General features: G+C 43.1%; 1 protein-coding gene across 1 annotated transcript in view; it reads left to right on the top strand.

The window, feature by feature from the left end:
• oat (ornithine aminotransferase) overlaps positions 1–21922 on the top strand; it is a 35241-nt gene extending 13319 nt beyond the window's left edge. The window contains exons 4-10 of the mRNA XM_048550988.1: positions 3738–3833; positions 5026–5153; positions 5257–5379; positions 5470–5598; positions 8272–8385; positions 11284–11428; positions 20924–21922. Coding sequence (XP_048406945.1) covers positions 3738–3833; positions 5026–5153; positions 5257–5379; positions 5470–5598; positions 8272–8385; positions 11284–11428; positions 20924–21084 — 896 coding nt within the window. The 3' untranslated portion in view covers positions 21085–21922. The remainder of the gene's footprint in view (positions 1–3737; positions 3834–5025; positions 5154–5256; positions 5380–5469; positions 5599–8271; positions 8386–11283; positions 11429–20923) is intronic.
• The last annotated feature ends 716 nt before the right edge of the window (positions 21923–22638 follow it).

The following is a 22638-nucleotide window of genomic DNA, read 5'->3' as shown; positions in this document are numbered from 1 at the left end:
AAGAGCTGGGCTGGTTGTGTGGTGCAGTGGGGGGAGGGGATGAACTGGGCTGGTTTAGGGATGCAGTGGGGGAAGGGGAGATTTTGAAACTGGTGAAGTCCACATTGATACCATATGGCTGCAGGGTTCCCAGGCGGAATATGAGTTGCTGTTCCTGCAACCTTCGGGTGGCATCATTGTGGCAGTGCAGGAGGCCCATGATGGACATGTCATCAAGAGAATGGGAGGGGGAGTGGAAATGGTTTGCGACTGGGAGGTGCAGTTGTTTGTTGCGAACTGAGCGGAGGTGTTCTGCAAAGCGGTCCCCAAGCCTCCGCTTGGTTTCCCCAATGTAGAGAAAGCCGCACCGGGTACAGTGGATGCAGTATACCACATTGGCAGATGTGCAGGTGAACCTCTGCTTAATGTGGAATGTCATCTTGGGGCCTGGGATGGGGGTGAGGGAGGAGGTGTGGGGACAAGTGTAGCATTTCCTGCGGTTGCAGGGGAAGGTGCCGGGTGTGGTGGGGTTGGAGGGCAGTGTGGAGCGAACAAGGGAGTCACGGAGAGAGTGGTCTCTCCGGAAAGCAGACAGGGGTGGGGATGGAAAAATGTCTTGGGTGGTGGGGTCGGATTGTAAATGGCGGAAGTGTCGGAGGATAATGCGTTGTATCCGGAGGTTGGTAGGGTGGTGTGTGAGAACGAGGGGGATCCTCTTGGGGCGGTTGTGGCGGGGGCGGGGTGTGAGGGATGTGTCGCGGGAAATGCGGGAGACGCGGTCAAGGGCGTTCTCAATCACCGTGGGGGGGAAGTTGCGGTCCTTAAAGAACTTGGACATCTGGGATGTGCGGGAGTGGAATGTCTTATCGTGGGAGCAGATGCGGCGGAGGCGGAGGAATTGGGAATAGGGGATGGAGTTTTTGCAGGAGGGTGGGTGGGAGGAGGTGTATTCTAGGTAGCTGTGGGAGTCGGTGGGCTTGAAATGGACATCAGTTACAAGCTGGTTGCCTGAGATGGAGACTGAGAGGTCCAGGAAGGTGAGGGATGTGCTGGAGATGGCCCAGGTGAACTGAAGGTTGGGGTGGAAGGTGTTGGTGAAGTGGATGAACTGTTCGAGCTCCTCTGGGGAGCAAGAGGCGGCGCCGATACAGTCACTCCACTCCATTTTCTCCCCTTTGGTCCAGGAACTCCCCACCTATGTCCGTGACACCACCCACGCCCTCCACCTCCTCCAGGACTTCCAATTCCCTGGCCCCCAACACCTCATATTCACCATGGACGTCCAGTCCCTGTACACCTGCATTCCGCATGGAGATGGCCTCAAGGCCCTCCGCTTCTTCCTGTCCCGCAGGCCCGACCAGGCCCCCTCCACCGACACTATCATCCGCCTAGCGGAACTCGTCCTCACACTCAACAACTTCTCTTTTGACTCCTCCCACTTCCTACAGACTAAGGGGGTGGCCATGGGCACCCGCATGGGCCCCAGCTATGCCTGCCTCTTTGTAGGTTACGTGGAACAGTCCATCTTCCGCACCAACACAGGCCCCAAACCCCACCTCTTCCTCCGGTACATTGATGACTGTATCGGCGCCGCCTCTTGCTCCCCAGAGGAGCTCGAACAGTTCATCCACTTCACCAACACCTTCCACCCCAACCTTCAGTTCACCTGGGCCATCTCCAGCACATCCCTCACCTTCCTGGACCTCTCAGTCTCCATCTCAGGCAACCAGCTTGTAACTGATGTCCATTTCAAGCCCACCGACTCCCACAGCTACCTAGAATACACCTCCTCCCACCCACCCTCCTGCAAAAACTCCATCCCCTATTCCCAATTCCTCCGCCTCCGCCGCATCTGCTCCCACGATAAGACATTCCACTCCCGCACATCCCAGATGTCCAAGTTCTTTAAGGACCGCAACTTCCCCCCCACGGTGATTGAGAACGCCCTTGACCGCGTCTCCCGCATTTCCCGCGACACATCCCTCACACCCCGCCCCCGCCACAACCGCCCCAAGAGGATCCCCCTCGTTCTCACACACCACCCTACCAACCTCCGGATACAACGCATTATCCTCCGACACTTCCGCCATTTACAATCCGACCCCACCACCCAAGACATTTTTCCATCCCCACCCCTGTCTGCTTTCCGGAGAGACCACTCTCTCCGTGACTCCCTTGTTCGCTCCACACTGCCCTCCAACCCCACCACACCCGGCACCTTCCCCTGCAACCGCAGGAAATGCTACACTTGTCCCCACACCTCCTCCCTCACCCCCATCCCAGGCCCCAAGATGACATTCCACATTAAGCAGAGGTTCACCTGCACATCTGCCAATGTGGTATACTGCATCCACTGTACCCGGTGCGGCTTTCTCTACATTGGGGAAACCAAGCGGAGGCTTGGGGACCGCTTTGCAGAACACCTCCGCTCAGTTCGCAACAAACAACTGCACCTCCCAGTCGCAAACCATTTCCACTCCCCCTCCCATTCTCTTGATGACATGTCCATCATGGGCCTCCTGCACTGCCACAATGATGCCACCCGAAGGCTTGCAGGAACAGCAACTCATATTCCGCCTGGGAACCCTGCAGCCATATGGTATCAATGTGGACTTCACCAGTTTCAAAATCTCCCCTTCCCCCACTGCATCCCTAAACCAGCCCAGTTCATCCCCTCCCCCCACTGCACCACACAACCAGCCCAGCTCTTCCCCCCCACCCACTGCATCCCAAAACCAGTCCAACCTGTCTCTGCCTCCCTAACCGGTTCTTCCTCTCACCCATCCCTTCCTCCCACCCCCAGCCGCACCCCCAGCTACCTACTAACCTCATCCCACCTCCTTGACCTGTCCGTCTTCCCTGGACTGACCTATCCCCTCCCTACCTCCCCACCTACACCCTCTCCACCTATCTTCTTTGCTCTCCATCTTCGGTCCGCCTCCCCCTCTCTCCCTATTTATTCCAGTTCCCTCCCCCCATCCCCCTCTCTGATGAAGGGTCTAGGCCCGAAACGTCAGCTTTTGTGCTCCTGAGATGCTGCTTCGCCTGCTGTGTTCATCCAGCCTCACATTTTATTATCTTGGAATCTCCAGCATCTGCAGTTCCCATTATCTCTGATACAGTATGCTAGGTGTGGTTTCACCAAGGCTCTGTATAACTGCAACAACTCAGCCATACTCCTGTGCTCAAAACCTCTTGCAATGAAAGCTGACGTACCATTTGCCTTCTTTACTGACTGGTGGGCAAAGATGCTCAGGTCCTGCTGCACACTCCCCTCTCCCAATTTACAGCTTGATCAAGTGGCAACTTTATATAGCTTACTACTGAATCTTTACTTATCACTGTTCTTTTCCAGTCATTGTTTAAAATGAGACTCTTTCAGTGTAGATACTGACTTCGGACTCCATAAGCAACATTTTGAAAGATTCTCACATCTTGTGATTTTTCTGTCCATGACTTCTGATTGCTGAGTGCTTGTTCCCAGGAAGGAAGGGAAATAGTATCCAACACAATAGAATGGAAATGAACCATCCCTGTTTTGAAGAGTGCAGTTGTAATGCAGGTAGAATATGTTTGGAAATTTGACTGTGTGGACTTTACATTCTTCTGGTTATATCAAAATTTTCTGACATTCCTAATGTTTCCTCTGGTTACCCAAACAATGTAGTAAATTGCTTGCTAACCAAGTTCTATTTAACTTCTGGTATTCTTTAAATTCTATATGTTTCCAGATTCTTAAATTCAAATTTTGGTTTTAGGTGTGGAAGCAGGAGAAAGTGCTTGTAAGTTGGCTCGCAAATGGGCATACGAAGTTAAAGGAATTCCTAAATATAAAGCAAAGATCCTTTTTGCAGGTAAGATATTATAAAAAGTGGGAAATCCACCCTGTTCAAGATGAATCATAACTCATACACATTTTACAGACTACCCAAGATTGTGTTAAATTTCATACTTGACATCTGGGTTAAGAGACCACTTAGTATGCAGCATAAATGGAGTTCATTTTGCCCATGTGACTGTGCCACCAAAGATCTGACCGTGTTAATTCCTTTTTCTGGCTTATGCCCCATAGTTCCAGGGCAATGGCATTGTAAGTCAATATCTAAATATGGCTTGAATGTTGAGAGTTTATAACTCAGTTGCCCTTTAAGGCAGTGATTTTCAGACGGTCACCACCCTCAGTGGGGGAAAAAAAAATCCTCCACCTTTTCTTCCATCTCTTGGCCTTAAATTTGTGCTCCATGGTTATTGACTCCATCACTAACGGAAACAGTGCCTTCCTAGCCATTCTGTTTAGCCCCTAAATCTTATAAATCTCTCCTTACTTGTGCCTCAAGAAAAACAACCCCAGACGATTCAATTCTTGTATCTCAAGATCTCCTTTCCATGTAGCAGCCTCGCAAATCTCCTCTACTCTCTAATACCATCATATCCTTCCAGTTATGTGGTGACCAGAACTATATGTAGTACACCAGCTGTTGTCCTAACTAGCATTTTATATAGCTCCAACATAAGCATTTTGCTTGTGCATATATTGGTCAAGGCATAGAACACACAGGCATTCCATATACCTTCATAATCGTCTCATCTACTTGCCTGCTATCTTCCAGGACCTGTGGATGTATATACCAAGCTCCCTCTGATTGTAAGTATTATTCAGGGTCCTGCCATTCATTGTGTAATCCCTGGCCTCGTTGGCACTCTCCATTTGCATTATCTTACAACTTTGGTTGCTCTAGGATTGAACCATTAATGATCATTTTAGTTGGTAATGAAGATGCATAGTTCTTGTTTTCTCATTTGGTTGTTATGTAACTTATTCTAATTCTGGTAAATCCTCTGATCAGAAAAATATAAGTTTTGTGTAACCAAGATATTTTCCGGAGAAATGCATGTCACAAAATTGTGGTATGTGTCTTAAGCTCATGTAGGAAATGTGTAAACAGATATATAACAGGCTGTAATCAGAGGTTGAGCTTCAAGTGCCTAAGGTTCAAGAGGTATTAACCATTTTTAAAATGCTTCTTAACTTTTTTTTTCAATCAGCTGGTAATTTTTGGGGTAGAACCATGTCTGCTGTTTCCAGTTCAACAGATCCCAGTAGTTATGAAGGGTTTGGACCATTTATGCCTGGGTTTGAAATTATTCCATACAATGATCTGCCAGCGATTGAGGTATTAACAGTTGTAAACTGCAACAAAACAGTGCATTCAATTACATTTTTGCTGCTTTTTTTTGTATGTAGCATTGCTATTAGCTAAGCACAACTCTCTTTAGCGTGCATTCCAGGATCCCAATATGGCAGCGTTTATGGTGGAACCAATTCAGGGAGAAGCTGGAGTAATTGTTCCTGACAAAGGCTATCTTCAAGGAGTGAGAGAATTGTGTACGAAGCATAATGTGAGTTGTACTGACGCTGTAGTTACAAGCATTACTAGTTCACTAAATTTAACCAGAGCATCTTTAGTCATGATTCTGTTTATCACACAGGTTCTGTTCATCGCAGATGAAGTGCAGACTGGTCTGGCCAGGACAGGGCGGCGTTTGGCATGTGATCATGACGATGTCAGACCAGATATTGTTATGCTCGGAAAAGCCCTCTCTGGAGGGGTGTATCCTGTGAGTAATGTTGTTTTCAGGTGAAATTTGAAGGACCAGGTTGCTGTAAATGTTCAGCTAAGGTCAACATTTCTTCAAGGAATTGAACCTGTCATGCTGAGACCTGTGTGTGATTCAACCACAATCTTACAGTTAATTCTTAATCCAGTCAGTTTGCACGAACTCAACTCTTAGTTAGTAGGAATGGTTGAAATGCAATATTTCTGGATCTTTAAAACCTGGAGGAGAAAAAAGTCCTGGCTAAATAAATATCTTGCATTTTTAAAGAAAATAGTTAACAAATCAATAGTTTGCCTGTAAATCAGTACAAGGCAAATGTGGGCTGATTAAATTTTAAATTTAACTGAAAAGTGATTTACAAATATTATTGCTCGCAGTTATTAATTGGCTGAAGAACATGTTTGACAAATTTTCTGCAAATAATTATCCTGGAGAGCAACTGCACACCAAGTTCAGTTTTATCATAAACAGCGTTGTCATACACTCCATATCACACTGGGGGTGGGGAAAGTGTTACTTTGGTATGTTACTGCAAAGTGAGATTCAATGGCAGTAATAGAAATGTGGTTTGATCAAAGGACTGCATCCAGGTATTAAGTTGTACAGGGTGGGGAGCTTCATTAGCGCTCAAGAAATTAATCCTTCTCTGTGGCAAAGTTGCAAGTAATCTGCAAGATTTTCTCATGCAACATAAATTGTTGCTGCTTTTGAAAGTGATATTTTTGCATTTGTCCTGATGAGTGAAAGATGAAAAGCTTTGACCTTGTACCTCTTCAGCAATGATCAAGCTCTGTAATAACGAGCAACAATTTTTATAATGAAGGAATTTTGATACAAAAAAAACCTTTTTATGGTAAATATTCCATCTTGCTTTACAAAGAGTAATGAAACCAAGTGTACCTTTTCCCCACACTCTTGGCTTAATGTGAACAATGCAGTTGGTCGTCCCCCTTTTGCAATAACATCAAAAGTCTCCAGTGTCATACTTTATTTCTTCACAGATGCTGTTTGCTTTGCTGAGTATTTTCCAGAATTTTGTTTTTATTTTAGATTTCTAGACTCGGCACTATTTTACCTTTTGTGTTGCCAGCCATGAACATGTTTTATTGTAATCTACAATATGATGTTGCAAAAAGAAAAATATTAAAGAAAAAATGAGGAAAATGTGATGAGCAAAAGACACCTCAAGCAGCCTCTGCCCTCTTGTAGAGTGAAACATCATGTATCCTCTCCCTAATTTTAAATTCTAAAGCTAGGATTTAATAATGTCATGGCACATTTAAAAAGTGCTGTTGAGTGAGTCTAATCTATTCCACATCTTGTCTGTTAGAGAGCTTCTTTCAGAATTTCTTAAAATACAAAGGCCTAATTTAATAGAATCCCTATAATGTGGAAACAGGTTATTTGGCCTAACAAGCCCACAGTGACCCTGTGAAGAGCCACCCAGACCCATATCTTGCATTTCCCATGGCTAATCCACCTAGCCTGCATATCTCTGAACACTATAGGTAATTTAGCATGGCCAGTTCACCAAAACTGCACATCTTTGGACTGTGGTAGAAAATTGGAGCACCCGGAGAAAACCCATACAGACGTGTGTGCACACCACACATAATTGCCCAAGGCTGGAGTTGAAGCCAGTTCTCTGGCACAGTGCATGTGGTTTTTACTTTCTCTTGCATCATTCTTATTACTATTTATCCTTCTAAAAATCTAAACTTTAGCTTTATATCTGGCCGGAAAAGTGTTTTCTCAACTCTAATGTTTGGAAGTGCTTAAACAGATCCCTGAGATAACCACCTTAATTTTAAACTGAGGTTGCATATGGAGATCTCTGTATGCATAACTTGGCACTTGTGCAAAAATATTTAAACTTCTTAGTCATTAGCAGGATTGTACATATATTCTGTGTTTTAGTTTGCCTGCCTTTATCTTAAACATTTCCACTGGACTGACTTTATCACTAGCAATAGTTTTTCCTCATTTATAAAATCAGTATCCTTCCTGAATTTGAGCAGCCCTATTTAAAGTCTATCCATAACTTCTGAAGAAGGTTAACTGCCTGCACCCTATGCATTGGATGTCAGTAAGAAGCAGCACCTTCAGTGACAGATTGAGAAAAATGGGAAACACACCTTATAAATGAGTTGACTTGACTTCTCTTTTTTATTTTTTAAACAGTATTCAACTTATTTTTCACTACAAGTTTAAGTTTTGAAATTGGAGTATAAGCTTGCCAAATGAAAATGTACATCAGTGCTGCAGTAATATAATTTAATATTAAGCAAATACTTGCCCCTCACACTTCTATGTGTGATTTACCTCATAATATGCTGGTCTCATGAAAACCTGGCACCTTGGCCATCTTCAATTTAACTTCAATGGCCAACAGAAGGACAGAACTGAAGTATTTGGGAAATTCTGGTTCAGGCACAGACCAAAATAAAACTCCCGTGGACCGTATTTCTTCCAGTTCTGCTCTTTCGACCTTAAAATTACAGCAAACTTTGGGAGAATTATTAGAGTGGCTGGACACAAAATAAATTGAATCTCCCAATGAATGACACTTGCTTAGAAATAGCAGCAGGAATATCTTGAGCTCTGTATAACATTGCTGATAATTGTCTGTTTTTCTTGATGAATGTAGTTGCTAATTTTTTTCCCTCTTTGCAGGTCTCAGCTGTTTTGTGCGATGATGAAATTATGTTAACTATTAAACCAGGTCAGCATGGGTCAACATATGGTGGCAATCCATTGGCATGTCGTGTTGCTGTTGCTGCACTTGAGGTAGGTTTGTGTTGCAGAAGGTAGAATTTGATTACAAATATGCCCAATTAACTTAGAATTTATCAGCAGTGAAAAATTATCTTAGATTATCATGGTTAAAGTGAATGAAGATTAGAATGACAGCTGCCATTTAGATAGTACACTCAAACAAATAATTTGCTTCTAGCCAGTAGGGGACAAGACTAAATAGGCGCATGAGAAAAACTTACTTGAGTGACGTGTGTGGGAAGTGGTGTGGGGAAAGGAAGAAATAAATTGACATAGCCTGTTCCTTTTTTCAAAGGATGGAAATTTTGTCATGCTGTGTCGTTTTGTAGGACTGAACGTTGGTCCTTGAACAGTGGATAAATAGTAGTGTAGAACTTGAGAGACCTAGGATTTGGATAATTCATGTGCCTTAAGTAGATTTAAGAAAAAGAATTGGGGACTGATGGAGTTTTGACAAATAGTGAGCTTTGTGGTTGATGAGCTGAGGGAGTATTAACTTATGAAACCTGGTAAATATTTGGAACAAAAACAAAGCAGCTTGTGATTAAAGTGTAAGAATTGAAGGAAGGAAAACCAGAGAGCTGTTCAAGAAACCAATCCTTGGAATGATTAAAAGCTGTCTTTCTCCAACAGAGGAAAGCTCTTGGCAAAATTATGAATATATATCTGCAGAATTCAGTTTAATCCTATCTAATTAACTTGCTGTTGACAAATGACAAAGCAAATGCTGGTTGAAACTACAATCTTATCGGAAGTTAGGGGGATTGGCCATAGCCAATTCTCTCTGCATGCTAACATATGACCCAATCACCATGAACTCTGAACTTGTGCAGTAAACTTTCATGGGCATGTTATTGAATACTTTTCGGAAATTCAATTACACATCTGCAAATTCCTGCGAGCAGTGCTATCCGCTGAGCTATTGTGCCACCCAAATGGCATTTTCAGAATTGGGTAAACAAGCTAATGAAGTAGTGCAGGGATCAGTGTTGGGACCTCAACTGTTTGTGATCCATTTAAGTAACTTGAGTGACCATTATAGTTCGGTTTTCTGATGACACAACGCAGGAAAGCAAGTTGTGGGAAAGGTTCAGCCTCTGCCAAGGAACATAGATAGGTTAAGCAAATAGGTTTGAAAAAATTGTCAGATAAAGATGTGGGAAGTAGAACCCTAGCCAGGGAAAATTAAAGAAAACGTATATATGATTAAAATTGGGGGGGTGGGGGTCAGTGGGGTTGATAGTGTTGCAATAGATGATCTATGTGTCAACAGTTAATGTGCAGATAGAACAAGTAATTAACAAGAAAAGTGGAATAATGCCAAAACAAGGAATTTCCGGTGCTCATTCACAGATGTGGTCATTGCTAGCTAGACGAGCAGTGCTCATTCCTAATTGTTCTTTGAACCTCCTCCTTGAACTGTTGTGGTTCTTGTGGTGTAAGTTCATTGACAGGACTGATAGGAAAGGATTCCAATGGTACTGACTGAACAACAGTGAAGGAATCGTGATTATTGTTCCAAATGGACATGGTGAGACTTGGAGCGTACTTGTGGGTTATGATGTTGTCATGATCTGTTACGTTTGTCCTCCTTGTTGATAGAGGCCACGGGTTTGGTAAGTGCTATCAGGTGAGTCTTTGTAAATGCTGGTGTGCAGTGGTAACAGGAAGTGGATGAGGTACTGGTCAAGTTGGCTGCGTTGTACCAGATGGAGTCAGTCTTTTTGAATGTTGGAGCTGTACCTATCTGGGTACGTGGTATGTCACGCTTCTGACTTGTATAGCCGATGGTGGACAGACATTAGGGAGTTAAACGATGAGTTACAGAAATTCCTGACCTCTGCCCTGTTCTTCAGCCACAGTATTTGGCTGATGCAGTGATTATCACATAACTTCCAGGATGCTGGTTTTGCTGCCCTTCAAGAGGCTTGAGTTCACATATGGAGTATTGTTTTAAGGAAGGATATACTTAAAATGCATGTAGTTTGGGTGAGTGGGGGCAGGGAGGGGTATGATTCCAGGGGTGAAAGGGATGCCAGGCTTTGTGAGTTTAAGGATCCATTCCTCTTGTTGAACTAAAAATGATGAGTTTGACTTTGCTAGCATGGATTGGAAGGAAACTGAACATACCCAGGGCTCCGAAATTGGAAAGGCCCCTGATTGCATAACCTCATGCTTCATGGTCATGGTAGAAATCATTGGCATGTGCACAATTTCTCTATGCTTTCCAATAAAACCAATGTAAATGGTAGAAGAGAGCGAAGGATACAATCTTGGTGCATCTTGTTGATGCAATTGTATGTTCGTAAGAAATTCATTACTTTCAGTGTTGGAATTGAAAACACTGAAGGTGGGCTACGCTTGAGATTAATGGAGAATGTCATTAAGTAACTCATCGTGAAAGATTGTACATTGACCCCTTTGACAATTATGGCCATATGTGCAGATTAGAAATTGGCTTTGAGGGTATTTGGGAAAGCTAAGGGCCGCAAATTTGGTATCCAGAAAGGCAGATTGGAAATATGGCAGAAATTTTAAAGATTAGTTTTGGATACTTAATATGATTTCATGTTAAAGTTTTCAGAAATGTGAAGCAAATAAATAATGTTGTTCAGTTTTTAAGGATTTCAAATATGAAGTGCAGAAAGTTTAAAAATGAAGAAGCTTGAAGTTAGGAGGCATGTTTAGTGGAATATTTTCATCCAAAAGCTGATGGAGTCTGGAACTGGCATCAGAAAAGACTCCAAAGTGAAGATATGAATGGTTTAATGAGGAAAAACTGTGTTTCTGTTAAGGAATAATGAGGAAGAAGATAATGGTTAATACGCTGTGACAAGAGGAAAGCTTGTTTTAAGTCTGGGGTTTTATGTTTCTGGGCTGATTTTTTTTTTTCTTATATCCCTTTAACAGGTTCTTGAAGAAGAAAATTTGGCTGAAAATGCAGAGCAAATGGGAAAGCTTCTTCGAAGTGAGCTGATGAAGCTGCCATCTGATGTTGTGACGGCAGTAAGAGGAAAAGGTTTATTGAATGCCATTGTTATTAGAGAAACAAAAGGTATGGGCTAGCAGTTTTTCAACACCTCCTCATTGCATTCCATGTATTGTAGCAGTTCTAGTTCAACTTCAGTCATTAGAGATCATTCAGATAAGTTTTTCTGGACATCTCACAGAAAGCTTAGAGATATGAGTGTAAAGAACAGTTGTAAATTATAATCTGTAACATAATTGGTGTGCCATAAGGTAGATCAACTGTATCTAGTTAAGAGATGCAAAGCCAAATGTAAAAGGCTGAGCCCCTCCGCAGTTACACTCTTGCATTCTACAAACAGAAGTATGATGGGTATTCTTTGACATTAGTTTTAGTTATCCTGTGATTGGATTCCTCATTAGCCTAATTACGTTTGATCTCCTTTAATGCAGCTCATTGACTAGTCTAAACTTTTGCTGTACTTAAGTTTCATAGTCATAGTCATACAGCATGGAACCAGACCCTTCAGTCCAACTTGTCCACGGTGACCAAGTTTCCCAAACTAGACTAGTCCCACTTGCCTGCATTTGGGCCATATCCTTCTAATCCTTTCCTGTTCATGCACCTTTTGAATGTTGTAAGTGTACCTGCATCTACTACTACTTGGCAGCTGTTCGTTTCGCGCATGAATTGTTGTGGAAAAAGTTGCTCCTTGGGTCCTCTTTTAAATCTTTCTCCTCTCAACTTAAAAATTTGTCCCTTAGTTTTGAGCTCAGTTACCCTGGGGGGGTGGGGAGGAGACATCTTGGCTGTGCACCTTTTATCTGTGTTGCTCGTGGTTTTATAAACCTCTAAGGTCCCCCCTAAACTTCCTATGCTCCAGTGGAATATGCCCCAGCCTATCCTCGTAATGCAAACCCTTCTGTCATGGCAACATCCTGGTCAATATTTTCTGAATCCTCTCTAACTTACTAATAGTATTTCTAAAGCCAGACAACCAGAACTATACACAGTACTCCAAAAGCAGCCTCACCCAATGTCCTGTGCAACCTCAACATGATGTCCCAACTCCAATGAAGCAAGCGTGCGAAATGTTGCCTTAGCCACTCTGTGTCTACCTGTGATCCAACTTTCAAAGAACTGTGTATCTGCACCTCTTGGGTGTCTGTTTGACAACACTACCCAGGGACTTAGCATTAATTTTATACGTCCTGCCCTTGTTTGTTTGTTCTGAAATGCAATTTAGTTTATCCAAATTAAACTCCATCTGCTGCCCCTCAGCCCATTGTTCCAATTGATCAAGATTCCTTTGTAATCGCAGATAACCTTCTTCACTGACAATACCAACAATTTTGGTATCACTTGCAAACTTAATAAACATACTTCCTAAATTCTCATCCAAATTTTTAAATATAAATGACAAACCCAGTGGATCCAGCACCGATCCTTGTGGAACACCTGCTGGTCACAGGCCTCTTAAAGATCAACAAGGCCACCTGAGTGGAACTACAGGAGATGAGGGAAGATACTGAGTATTTCACATCAGTATTTGTGGAGAAGGATATGGAAACTAGAGAATGGAAAACAAACAGTGATATCTTAGTGTCCATTATTACAGAGGAGGAGGTGGTAGACTTCTTAAAATGCATAAAGGTGGAAAAATCCCTGGGACTTGATCAGATGTACTCCAGAGCTCTCTAGGAAGCTAGGGAAGTGGTTGTTGTGCCCCTTGCTGAGATATTTGTATCATTGGTTTCCACTGGTGATGTGCTGGAAGACTGGAGATTGGCTAATATGTGCTGCTAATTAAGAAAGGTGGTAAGGAAAAGCCCTGGAAGTATTGACCACTGTGCCTGACAATGGTGGGTAAGTTGTTGGAGGGGATTCTGAGGGACAGGATCTACATGTATTTGGAAAGTCAGGGATTGATTATGGATATCAGTACAGCTTTGTGCGTGGGGAAATTGTGTTTCCCTAACTTGGGATTTTTGAAGAAATGATAAAGGAGAATGATTTAAGGCAAAGCGGTGGGCATTGTCTATATGAACTCCAGCAAGGCATTCAACATGGTTCTGTAAGAGTAACTGGTTTGCACGGTTAGATCACAAGGAATCCAGGGCAGGCTAGCCATCTAGATGGAAAATTTCCTTGACGATAGGAGACAGGGTGGTGATGGAAGATTGTTTGAAATCGAGGCATGTGACCAGTGGTGTGCTGCAAGGATTGGTGCTGGGACCGCTGCTTTTTGTCACTTATGTAAATGATCTGGATGTGAATGTAGGAGGAATGATTAGTAAGTTTGATGTAGTGGATAGTGCGGAAGAGTACGTCAAGAGTACAATGGACCTTGATCCGATGGGCTGAAGAGTGGCAAATGGAGATTTTTTACATAAATGAGATGTTGCCTTTTGTCAAGGCAAATGAAGGCAGAACTTGTATACTTAATGGTAGGTTCCTGGTGAGTATTGCTGAACAAACACTTGGAGTGCAGGTTCATAGTTGAAGCGGGAGTCACAGACTGGGTAGTGAAGAACACTTCTGGTACACTTGCCTTTATTGGTCAGTGCACTGAATTTAGGAGTTGGGAGATCCTATTGTGGCTGTACAAGGCATTGGTTAGGCTACTTCTAGAAAACTGCTTTCAATTCTGGCCTCCTTGCTATAAGAACGATGTTGTTAAATTTGGAAAGATTCAGAAATGATTTACAAGGATGTTGTCATGGTTGGAGGGTTTGAGCTGTTGAATGGGACTATTTTCTCTGGAGTATTTGAGGCTGAGGGGTGACCTTATAGAGGTTTATTAAAATCATGAACGCTATCGATAAGGTGAATAGCAATGGTCTCTTTCCAGGGTAGGGGAGTGCAAAACTAGAGGGCATAGGTTGAAGGTGAGAAGGGAATGATATAAAAGGGATCTACGGGGCAACGTTTTCATGCAGAGGATGGTGCATGTACAGAATGAGCTGACAGAGGAATTGGTGGAGGCTGGTACACATACAGCATCTAAAAGACATCGATGGTTCCTGAATAAGAAGTTTTTGGAGGGATATGGGCCAAACGCTAGCAAATGGGGCTAGATCAGTCTAGCATATCTGGTTGGCATAGATGAGTTGAACTGAGAACCTGGTTCGTGTTGTACAACTCTGACTCTATGACTAAACTTAACGACCACTGGTGTCAGACTCTCAGATTTATAGTTCCCGGGCTTCTCCTTACAGTTTTTTTTTCTTAAATAAAGACACAACATTAGCCACCTTCCAGCCTCCGGCATCTCACCTATGGCTACCTAACTTTCCACAACATCCTGGGGATACACTTGATCAAGTCCTGGGGATTTATCCACTTTTTTGTTTAAGACCTCACAGTGCTTCATCTTCTGTAATGTAGACTGCTTGGAAGACATCAATATTTATTTGAGTTCCCTTGCCTCCATTTGTTTGCCCATAGTAAAAACCAAAAAGAAATATTCAGATGTTTAAAATGATCGAGGTATAGATTGAGAGCCAGAGACTTTTTTCCTAGGGTGGAGGTAGCTTTTACAAGGAGACATAGTTTTAAAGTGAAAGGGGGTAGATATTTGAGGTGATGTCACAGGTAGGTTCTTTACTCCGTGGTAGGAGCGTGGAATGCTTTGCTGGAGAGGGTAGTGGAGTTGGCCTCATTAGGGGCATTTAAGTGGCTATTAGATAGGCATATGGATGATAGTGTAAAGGTAGCAGTGGACGTTAGATAGACCTTAGGTTTAGGGCAAAGGTTCAGCACAGCATCATGGGCTGAAGACCCTGTACTGTGCTGTACTGTTCTATGTTCTATTTAGCATCTTTCCCATCTATGGTTCCACACAGACAACTTCATTTGATCTTTAAGGGGCCCTAGTCTCTCCCTAGTTGCTCTTTAGCTCTTAATGTACTTGGGATTATTCTTAACCTTGGAGACAAGGTTATCTTGTATCCCCTGTTTGCACTCCTGATTTCCCTCTTAAGAATGCCCCTAGACCTCTCTTATAGTCAAGAGATTCACTTGATCCCAGTTGTCTATACTTAACTATAGTTATCTTTGTTTCATGTGATGTAACAAAGAGCAAAGTAATGTCAAGAACCTCCCAAGCACGAAGTCAGATGGTGTGAAACTTAGAGCTTTGAGGCAGTGGTGGTATCCCGTCCAACTGGGTGGTAGAGTTGGTGAGCTTGAGTGATAATGGGAACTGCAGATGCTGGAGAATCCAAGATAATAAAGTGTGAAGCTGGATGAACACAGCAGGGCAAGCAGCATCTCAGGAGCACAAAAGCTGACGTTTCAGGCCCAGACTCTTCATCAGAGAGGGGGATGGGGAGAGCGTTCTGGAATAAATAGGGAGAGAGGGGGAGGTGAACCGAAGATGGAGAGAAAAGAAGATAGGTGGAGAGAGTGTAGGTGGGGAGGTAGGGAGGGGATAGGTCAGTCCAGGGAAGACGGACAGGTCAAGGAGGTGGGATGAGGTTAGTAGGTAGGAAATGGAGGTGCGGCTTGAAGTGGGAGGAAGGGATGGGTGAGAGGAAGAACAGGTTAGGGAAGGAGAGACAGGCTGGGCTGGTTTTGGGATGCAGTGGGGGGAGGGAACGGGTTGGGCTGGCTTTGGGATGCAGTGGGGGGAGGGGAGATTTTTGAAGCTTGTGAAGTGCACATTGATACCATGGGGCTACAGGGTTCCCAAGCGGAATATGAGTTGCTGTTCCTGCAACCTTCAGGTGGCATCGTTGTGGCACTGCAGGAGGCCCATGGTGGACATGTTGTCTGAGGAATGGGAGGGTGAGTTAAAATGGTTTGCGACTGGGAGGTGCAGTTGTTTATTGCGAACCGAGCGGAGGTGTTCTGCAAAGCGGTCCCCAAGCCTCTGCTTGGTTTCCCCAATGTAGAGGAAGCCACACCAGGTACAATGGATACAATATACTACATTGGCAGATGTGCAGGTGAACATCTGCTTAATATGGAAAGTCATCTTGGGGCCTGGGATGCGGTTGAGGGAGGTGGTGTGGGGGCAAGTGTAGCATTTCGTGCGGTTGCAGGGGAAGGTGCCAGGTGTGGTGGGGTTGGAGGGGAGTGTGGAGCGAACAAGGGAGTCGCGGAGAGATTGGTCTCTCTGGAAGGCAGACAAGGGTGGGATGGAAAATGTATTGGGTGGTGGGGTTGGATTGTAAATGGGGTAAGTGTCGGAGGACGATGCGTTGTATCCAGAGGTCGGTGGGGTGGTATGTGAGAACGAGGGGGATCCTCTGTGGGCGGTTGTGGCGGGGACGGGGTGTGAGGGATGTGTTGCGGAAAATGCAAGAGACGCAGTCAAGGGTGTTCTCCACTGTGGAGGGAAAGTTGCGGTCCTTGAAGAACTTGGACATCTGGGATGTGCGGGAGTGGAATGCCTCATCCTGGGAGCAGATGCTGCGGAGGCAGAGGAGTTGAGTATAGGGGATGGAATTTTTGCAGGAGGGTGGCTGGGAGGTGTATTCTAGTTAGCTGTGGGAGTCAGTGGGCTTGAACCAACCTCCGCATATAATGCATCATCCTCAGACACTTGCGCCATTTACAATCCGACCCCACCACCCAAGCTATTTTTCCATCCCCACCCTTGTCTGCCTTCTGGAGAGACCACTCTCTCCGCGACTCCCTTGTCCACTCCACACTCCCCTCCAACCCCACCACACCCGGCACCTTCCCCTGCAACCGCAGGAAGTGCTACACTTGCCCCCACACCACCCCCCTCAACCCCATCCCAGGCCCCAAGATGACTTTCCATATTAAGCAGATGTTCACCTGCACATTTGCCAATGTAGTATATTGTATCCTTTGTACCTGGTGTGGCTTCCTCTACATTGGGGAAACCAAGCGGAGGCTTGGGGACCACTTTGCAGAACACCTCCGCTCAGTTTGCAATAAACATCTGCACCTCCCAGTCGCAAACCATTTTAACTCCCCCTCCCATTCTTTAGATGACATGCCCATCATGGGCCTCCCACAGTGCCACAACGATGCCACCTGAAGGTTGCAGGAACAGCAACTCATTCTGCTTGGGAACCCTGCAGCCCCATGGTATCAATGTGGACTTCACAAGCTTCAAAAATCCCCCCCCGCCACTGCATCCCAAAACCAGCCCAACCCGTCCCCCTCCCCCCACTGCATTCCAAAACCAGCCCGGCCTGTCTCTGCCTCCCTAACCTGTTCTTCTCACCTATCCCTTCCTCCCACCTCAAGCTGCACCTCCATTTCCTACCTACTAACCTCATCCCACCTCCTTGACCTGTCCGTCTTCCCTGGACTGACCTATCCCCTCCCTACCTCCCCACCTATACTCTCCTCTCCACCTATCTTCTTTTCTCTCCATCTTCGGTTCACCTCCCCCTCTCTCCCTATTTATTCCAGAACGCTCTCCCCATCCCCCTCTCTGATGAAGAGTCTGGGCCTGAAACGTCAGCTTTTGTGCTCCTGGGGTGCTGCTTGCCCTGCTGTGTTCATCCAGCTTCACACTTTGTGAGCTTGTGATGTACTGTTTTTAAGAAAAAAATGCCTTGATGAGTTGATGCAGTGATCATGCAGTTGGTGCATGCTGTAGCTGCAATCTCTCGCTTGTGAATGGAGTGTGTTGGATGATAAACATGTTGTGTTGTTGGGGCTGTTGTCATTGCAAGCAGTTGGAGAGTGTTGGAGCGAACCCCTGACTGGGCGCACAGACTCAGGCAGTAGGATTCAGGCATATGGCAGTTTATGCAAGCATCACTAGCTTTGCTCCAAATCTAGCCTCAATGTCAGGGCTCAATTACACCCTTAATCTTTGGCTTAGATTGGAAGCTTGGTCAGTGATACTCTGATTTTTCCCCGTGGGATACAGTATTTCTATGCATTTTGTGATACAGTAATCACGTACAGTGTGATCATTGTGCCTTTTCCCAGTATTTTACACAGCCAACCCTGTGAAACACCTAATCAATACATACAGTCCTTTGGCCTGCCCTCGGGTCCCCATGGTCTCATGGTGTTTAACAGACATTGTAATCACTAGGCCTTGGGATCTTTCAATACTTCCAATAATTCCCATTCCAAAGTTAATGGTTATAGACTTGCTTGTCGCGGGACTGCTTGAATTCTGTTCTTTTGTTGTATTCATTGCTATCCCTATCAAATTCTGTTCCTCATTGTATATTTCCCACTGTCTGAATCACAAGAGATACAAGGGAAGTTAGTTCTTACTAACTGCTGTAAAGTGTTCTGCTTACCTGCACTGTTAAAATTCGTTAAAGAATGCTAAGCAATTTGTCTGTAACGGGGAATACTAGGCACCCCTATTTTTATCCTCCCATTTGACAATGTCTGTCTCGGCCTCATTCCCTTGTCTGCTAGTCTTCTGTGCCTCTGATTCATTTCTTCCCTTTTAATGATTAAGGGAGCTGCTTCACTATGAGACTGGTTAACTTTCACTTTTATTTGAATCTTTGCCTGTAATGCTTTGTGATTTTTGTATTTTTTGTATATGTGGACATCTATAACTACTTTGTAATCTGTGATTATCTGAAGAATCTTTAACTAGAACCTACGCTTAATATTGTAAATATTTCATTAAAAGTAATTCATTACTGTGACCTGTTTTTATCTGCAGTGTAACTCGTTCTAGTCACCATACTTGTCGTCTGGGATGAAATCCACTGCCCCTACTCTGACTAACGTTTCACCTAATAAAAGACAAGACTAAAACAGTCACTTTCACAGCTCAGTGAACTTGTCTGATTTTCTAGACTTTTTACTAGCCATAATGCTACCCCATCTGTGCCTATTATAGGATACTGCTTTTCTCTTTAATGTTTGTTACAAATTTCAAGCTATCTGTTTGTGCAGAACTCCCTATTACCTTAAGAACACATCCCCAAAGTTGCCATTGTGATAACTGGTGACTTTGCTTAGGTGCTGGAGCAGGCTTTTAATTCTGTCTAACAATTGTCGATCATGTTCTGCAGAGCTTGCCAGGGCCGTTTTTGGCTATTTTGTCTTCGGCAGCCCCAACAGAGCCTGTCATCTCACTACTGACATATCTAGGAGCACGGGATAGCAGGATTGTTAAAGGTGTCAAGGTCATTCCTGCCTCTTAGTTCATGGCCTTAATCCCAAGTGAGGGCCTGATGTTTAGGTTTGAGCTGTGGCCAGTGACAAAGCTGCCAAACCTTTGGTGATAGAAGAAGAGCTGAGTGTGGGTAAATTTCCTTCATGAAGTGGTTTTGAGGTTCCTTGAGCAAATTTGAGGAATGCAGTAGGAAATTGCTTGCTGTTCTTTCTATTCGGACACATTGCATATTGAAATTTATAATCGGAGGCTGATGAGCAACTAAGAAGTAAATGTTAATCTGCCCTTTGAATGGGCGCTGGAGTTCAGTTCTGTTGGGCATTTGTTTGACAAGGACTCATTTGTTGAATTATTGTGGAGGGTAGGGAAATTGAAATGTGAGACTATATACAGTTTTTGCAAAAATCTGGTTGTTTAATGGACTAAGTGGCAACTTTCTGTACTGAGATTTTGATTCATGATTTTACATATTGTTTACCTCTGCTAAGTTGGTACTTCATTTTTGTGCATGCTTGGTGCTATTCCTAACATGCTTTTCTGTACTCATTGAGTTCAGATTGGGTTGCCTGAATGGTAGTGCTACAGTGAGAAATATGACAGGTTAAGGAATACAGTGCCTGATAGCCCATATTGCCATCATGAATGCCTGTCTGACCCTGATTGTTAAATCTGTAGTACAGTGGTAATACTTGCATTGGAAGTTGTCCACATTTGAATGGTCTCTAGATAATTATTCCTGCCAGAAGTTAAACTGCAATACAACGAATGGACATTCTGCTATGTAGAACGAACATTTTAAATGTTGGATACACAGCTGCAACGAGAGAACCTTTTTTAGTTTTAGATATTAAGTCAAATGTTCCAGTTTATTATGGACGTGTAACTTTCTCATTTCTGCTAATCCCCACTAAGACAGCTAACTTCTATGTGATGTGTTTAAACTTTGATCCTTTCTAGTCTTTGGAGTTTTGTAGTGGGTAAGTTTTCTTTTTAATTTTCAATTTTTAGTCCTAAGGAATTATAAAACGCATGAACAAAATTTACCCAAAATAGTGGATGAAATATTAAACCTAACTTTTTTTTTTACTTGTTTTGTCTACTGCTCTGTTCAAATGGGGTTCTTGCCTCACCTAAATGATTTCATTTTTCCTTCTCCCTTCCACGCAGCCACCACCCTCAGGAGAAAGTGAACCTGAGCTTCAGTTTCAGTTGCTTGCTATTTAGCGATGCATCATGTTTGAGTTCAAGATAGTCAGAGCCTGTACACGAGGTCATTAGATAACAACCTTACTAGTTGCCTTTCTAATTCAACAATGCAGAGTGAATTTTAGTGCCACTTTATCACCTTGCTTTAAGCAAAGCAGTAATTTAAAGCTGTACTTGGTATTGAAAGGTGGTTTATGTAGTGAAAAGTGGTTAAAATACGAACAATCTCAGAACCCTTCTTCTCCATAGCTTCTGTTTTATGTTTTATCTTTTATCTTTTATTCCTTTTGTAGTTTTTGATGCAATGAAAGTTTGCATTCGTCTGCGTGACAATGGTCTGCTAGCTAAGCCAACCCATGGGGATATCATTAGATTGGCGCCACCACTTATCATCAAGGAAGATGAATTAAGGCAATGTGTGGACATCATTCAGAAGACCGTTTTGTCTTTTTGAAATGTATTGAAACTGTTAGGTATTTTCAAAAACAACTTGGGCCATAGATGCATGATCATGTAATTTTGATCTCTGCAGCTGTAAGGTATTTTAATCAAAATAGTTGATGCCTACCAAGCTTTTCTAAAACCTCTAAGCTACATTTAACTTCAGTGTTGAAAATGGTCCCTAATTGACTGTTAATCTAGTGAAATTTGTACTGTGCTAAAAGCCTGTTCTTTAAAGTTGAGAAAAGTCGGAATGGAATTAAAGCTCACTTGAGGTCTCCAGATTAATTCAGCAGACCGTATGCTTCCACTGTAAACATTCTCTTGCTGTAAATTTATTGTGATATTATATTTAGACAGGCCATTATTTTCTGTGGTCAAAGATATATGAAACTGATTCTGTTTTTAAATTTTTATGGTAAGCATCGTTAGAACTATGACTGTCTGCCTTGCTCGCATCCACAAAACATTACTACTTGTTATATGCATGTTTTTGTGTAGCCTAGGAGAGTTCTGTTACATTCTTTGGTTAAAATGGTCAACACTACTTTGACTCATTATGTGTAATTATATTACACCTATTGTATAAAACTGTTTAATAACTAGAAGACATGAAGGACGTTTGAATTTTTCAACCATGCACAAACAAAATTTGTTCTGTTACTATACCTGTGAAAAATGTTTTTGGTTTATTGCAGTAATAAAGGTTACGTTCAGCGCTGGGAACTTAATTACTATTGCATCAATGATGCAAGACCATTTTGGTTAACTTGCTGTACACTTGCATAGTTCTTTGATAATGAAGAAGATCTCTAGAAAAAAACTGAATAAAATTTCTGTGGCACACCTGATTTACTTGCACTTGTGCTGTTTTAACAAGTACGTTTTATTTTTGAGTGAACAGTTTGTCCACTGAAGATTGTTAATTGGAAATAGTTCTGTTGAGTGATTTCATTTGAATTTAGTATTTTGCGAAACGATGTAGAATATTTAGATTTGGTTAGAGGTTTTTGTTCAATCCAGTGTAACAAATAAAACTAACCATTTTTTTTGAAGGGTCTAGGCCCGAAATGTAGGCCTTCCTGCTTCTCTGCTGCTTGGCCTGCTGTGTTCATCCAGTTCTACACCTTGTTATCTCAATTGAGCACCTTCTGAGTTTTACCTTTCATTTCATTTCACTTCATAGCTCTGCGGTGTTTAAAAAGATCAGAAGAAGGATATGTAAAATTGAATACTGGTGGTGTGACTAATGTATCCTTTTTCTTTCCCTGTGTTGTGTTACCTTTACTGTAGCAGTACATGTACTTAAGAGCCAAATTTTTTTTCACCTGTTGGGAGAGCTTTCAGGTTGATACCTAGTTTTGCAGTTTAGATGGAGCATTGATTGGGAGTATGTAATTCATAGGTATCACTGTGTACACATTTTAGTGGTTAGGTTTGAGCACTTTTTACTCTGAAGCAAATTGTGATTATGCATCAAAGCATAATATTGTACCGTGTCATACTGCAGTATTGTGTAAATATAGTAATTGGTGGATACTTGATACTGGATGGTAATATTATTGTC

Source organism: Stegostoma tigrinum, chromosome 20, assembly GCF_030684315.1.
Source record: "Stegostoma tigrinum isolate sSteTig4 chromosome 20, sSteTig4.hap1, whole genome shotgun sequence".
NCBI lineage: Eukaryota > Metazoa > Chordata > Chondrichthyes > Orectolobiformes > Stegostomatidae > Stegostoma > Stegostoma tigrinum.
Note: the sequence above shows the minus strand (reverse complement) of the source record. Positions and strands in the feature narration are given on the sequence as shown.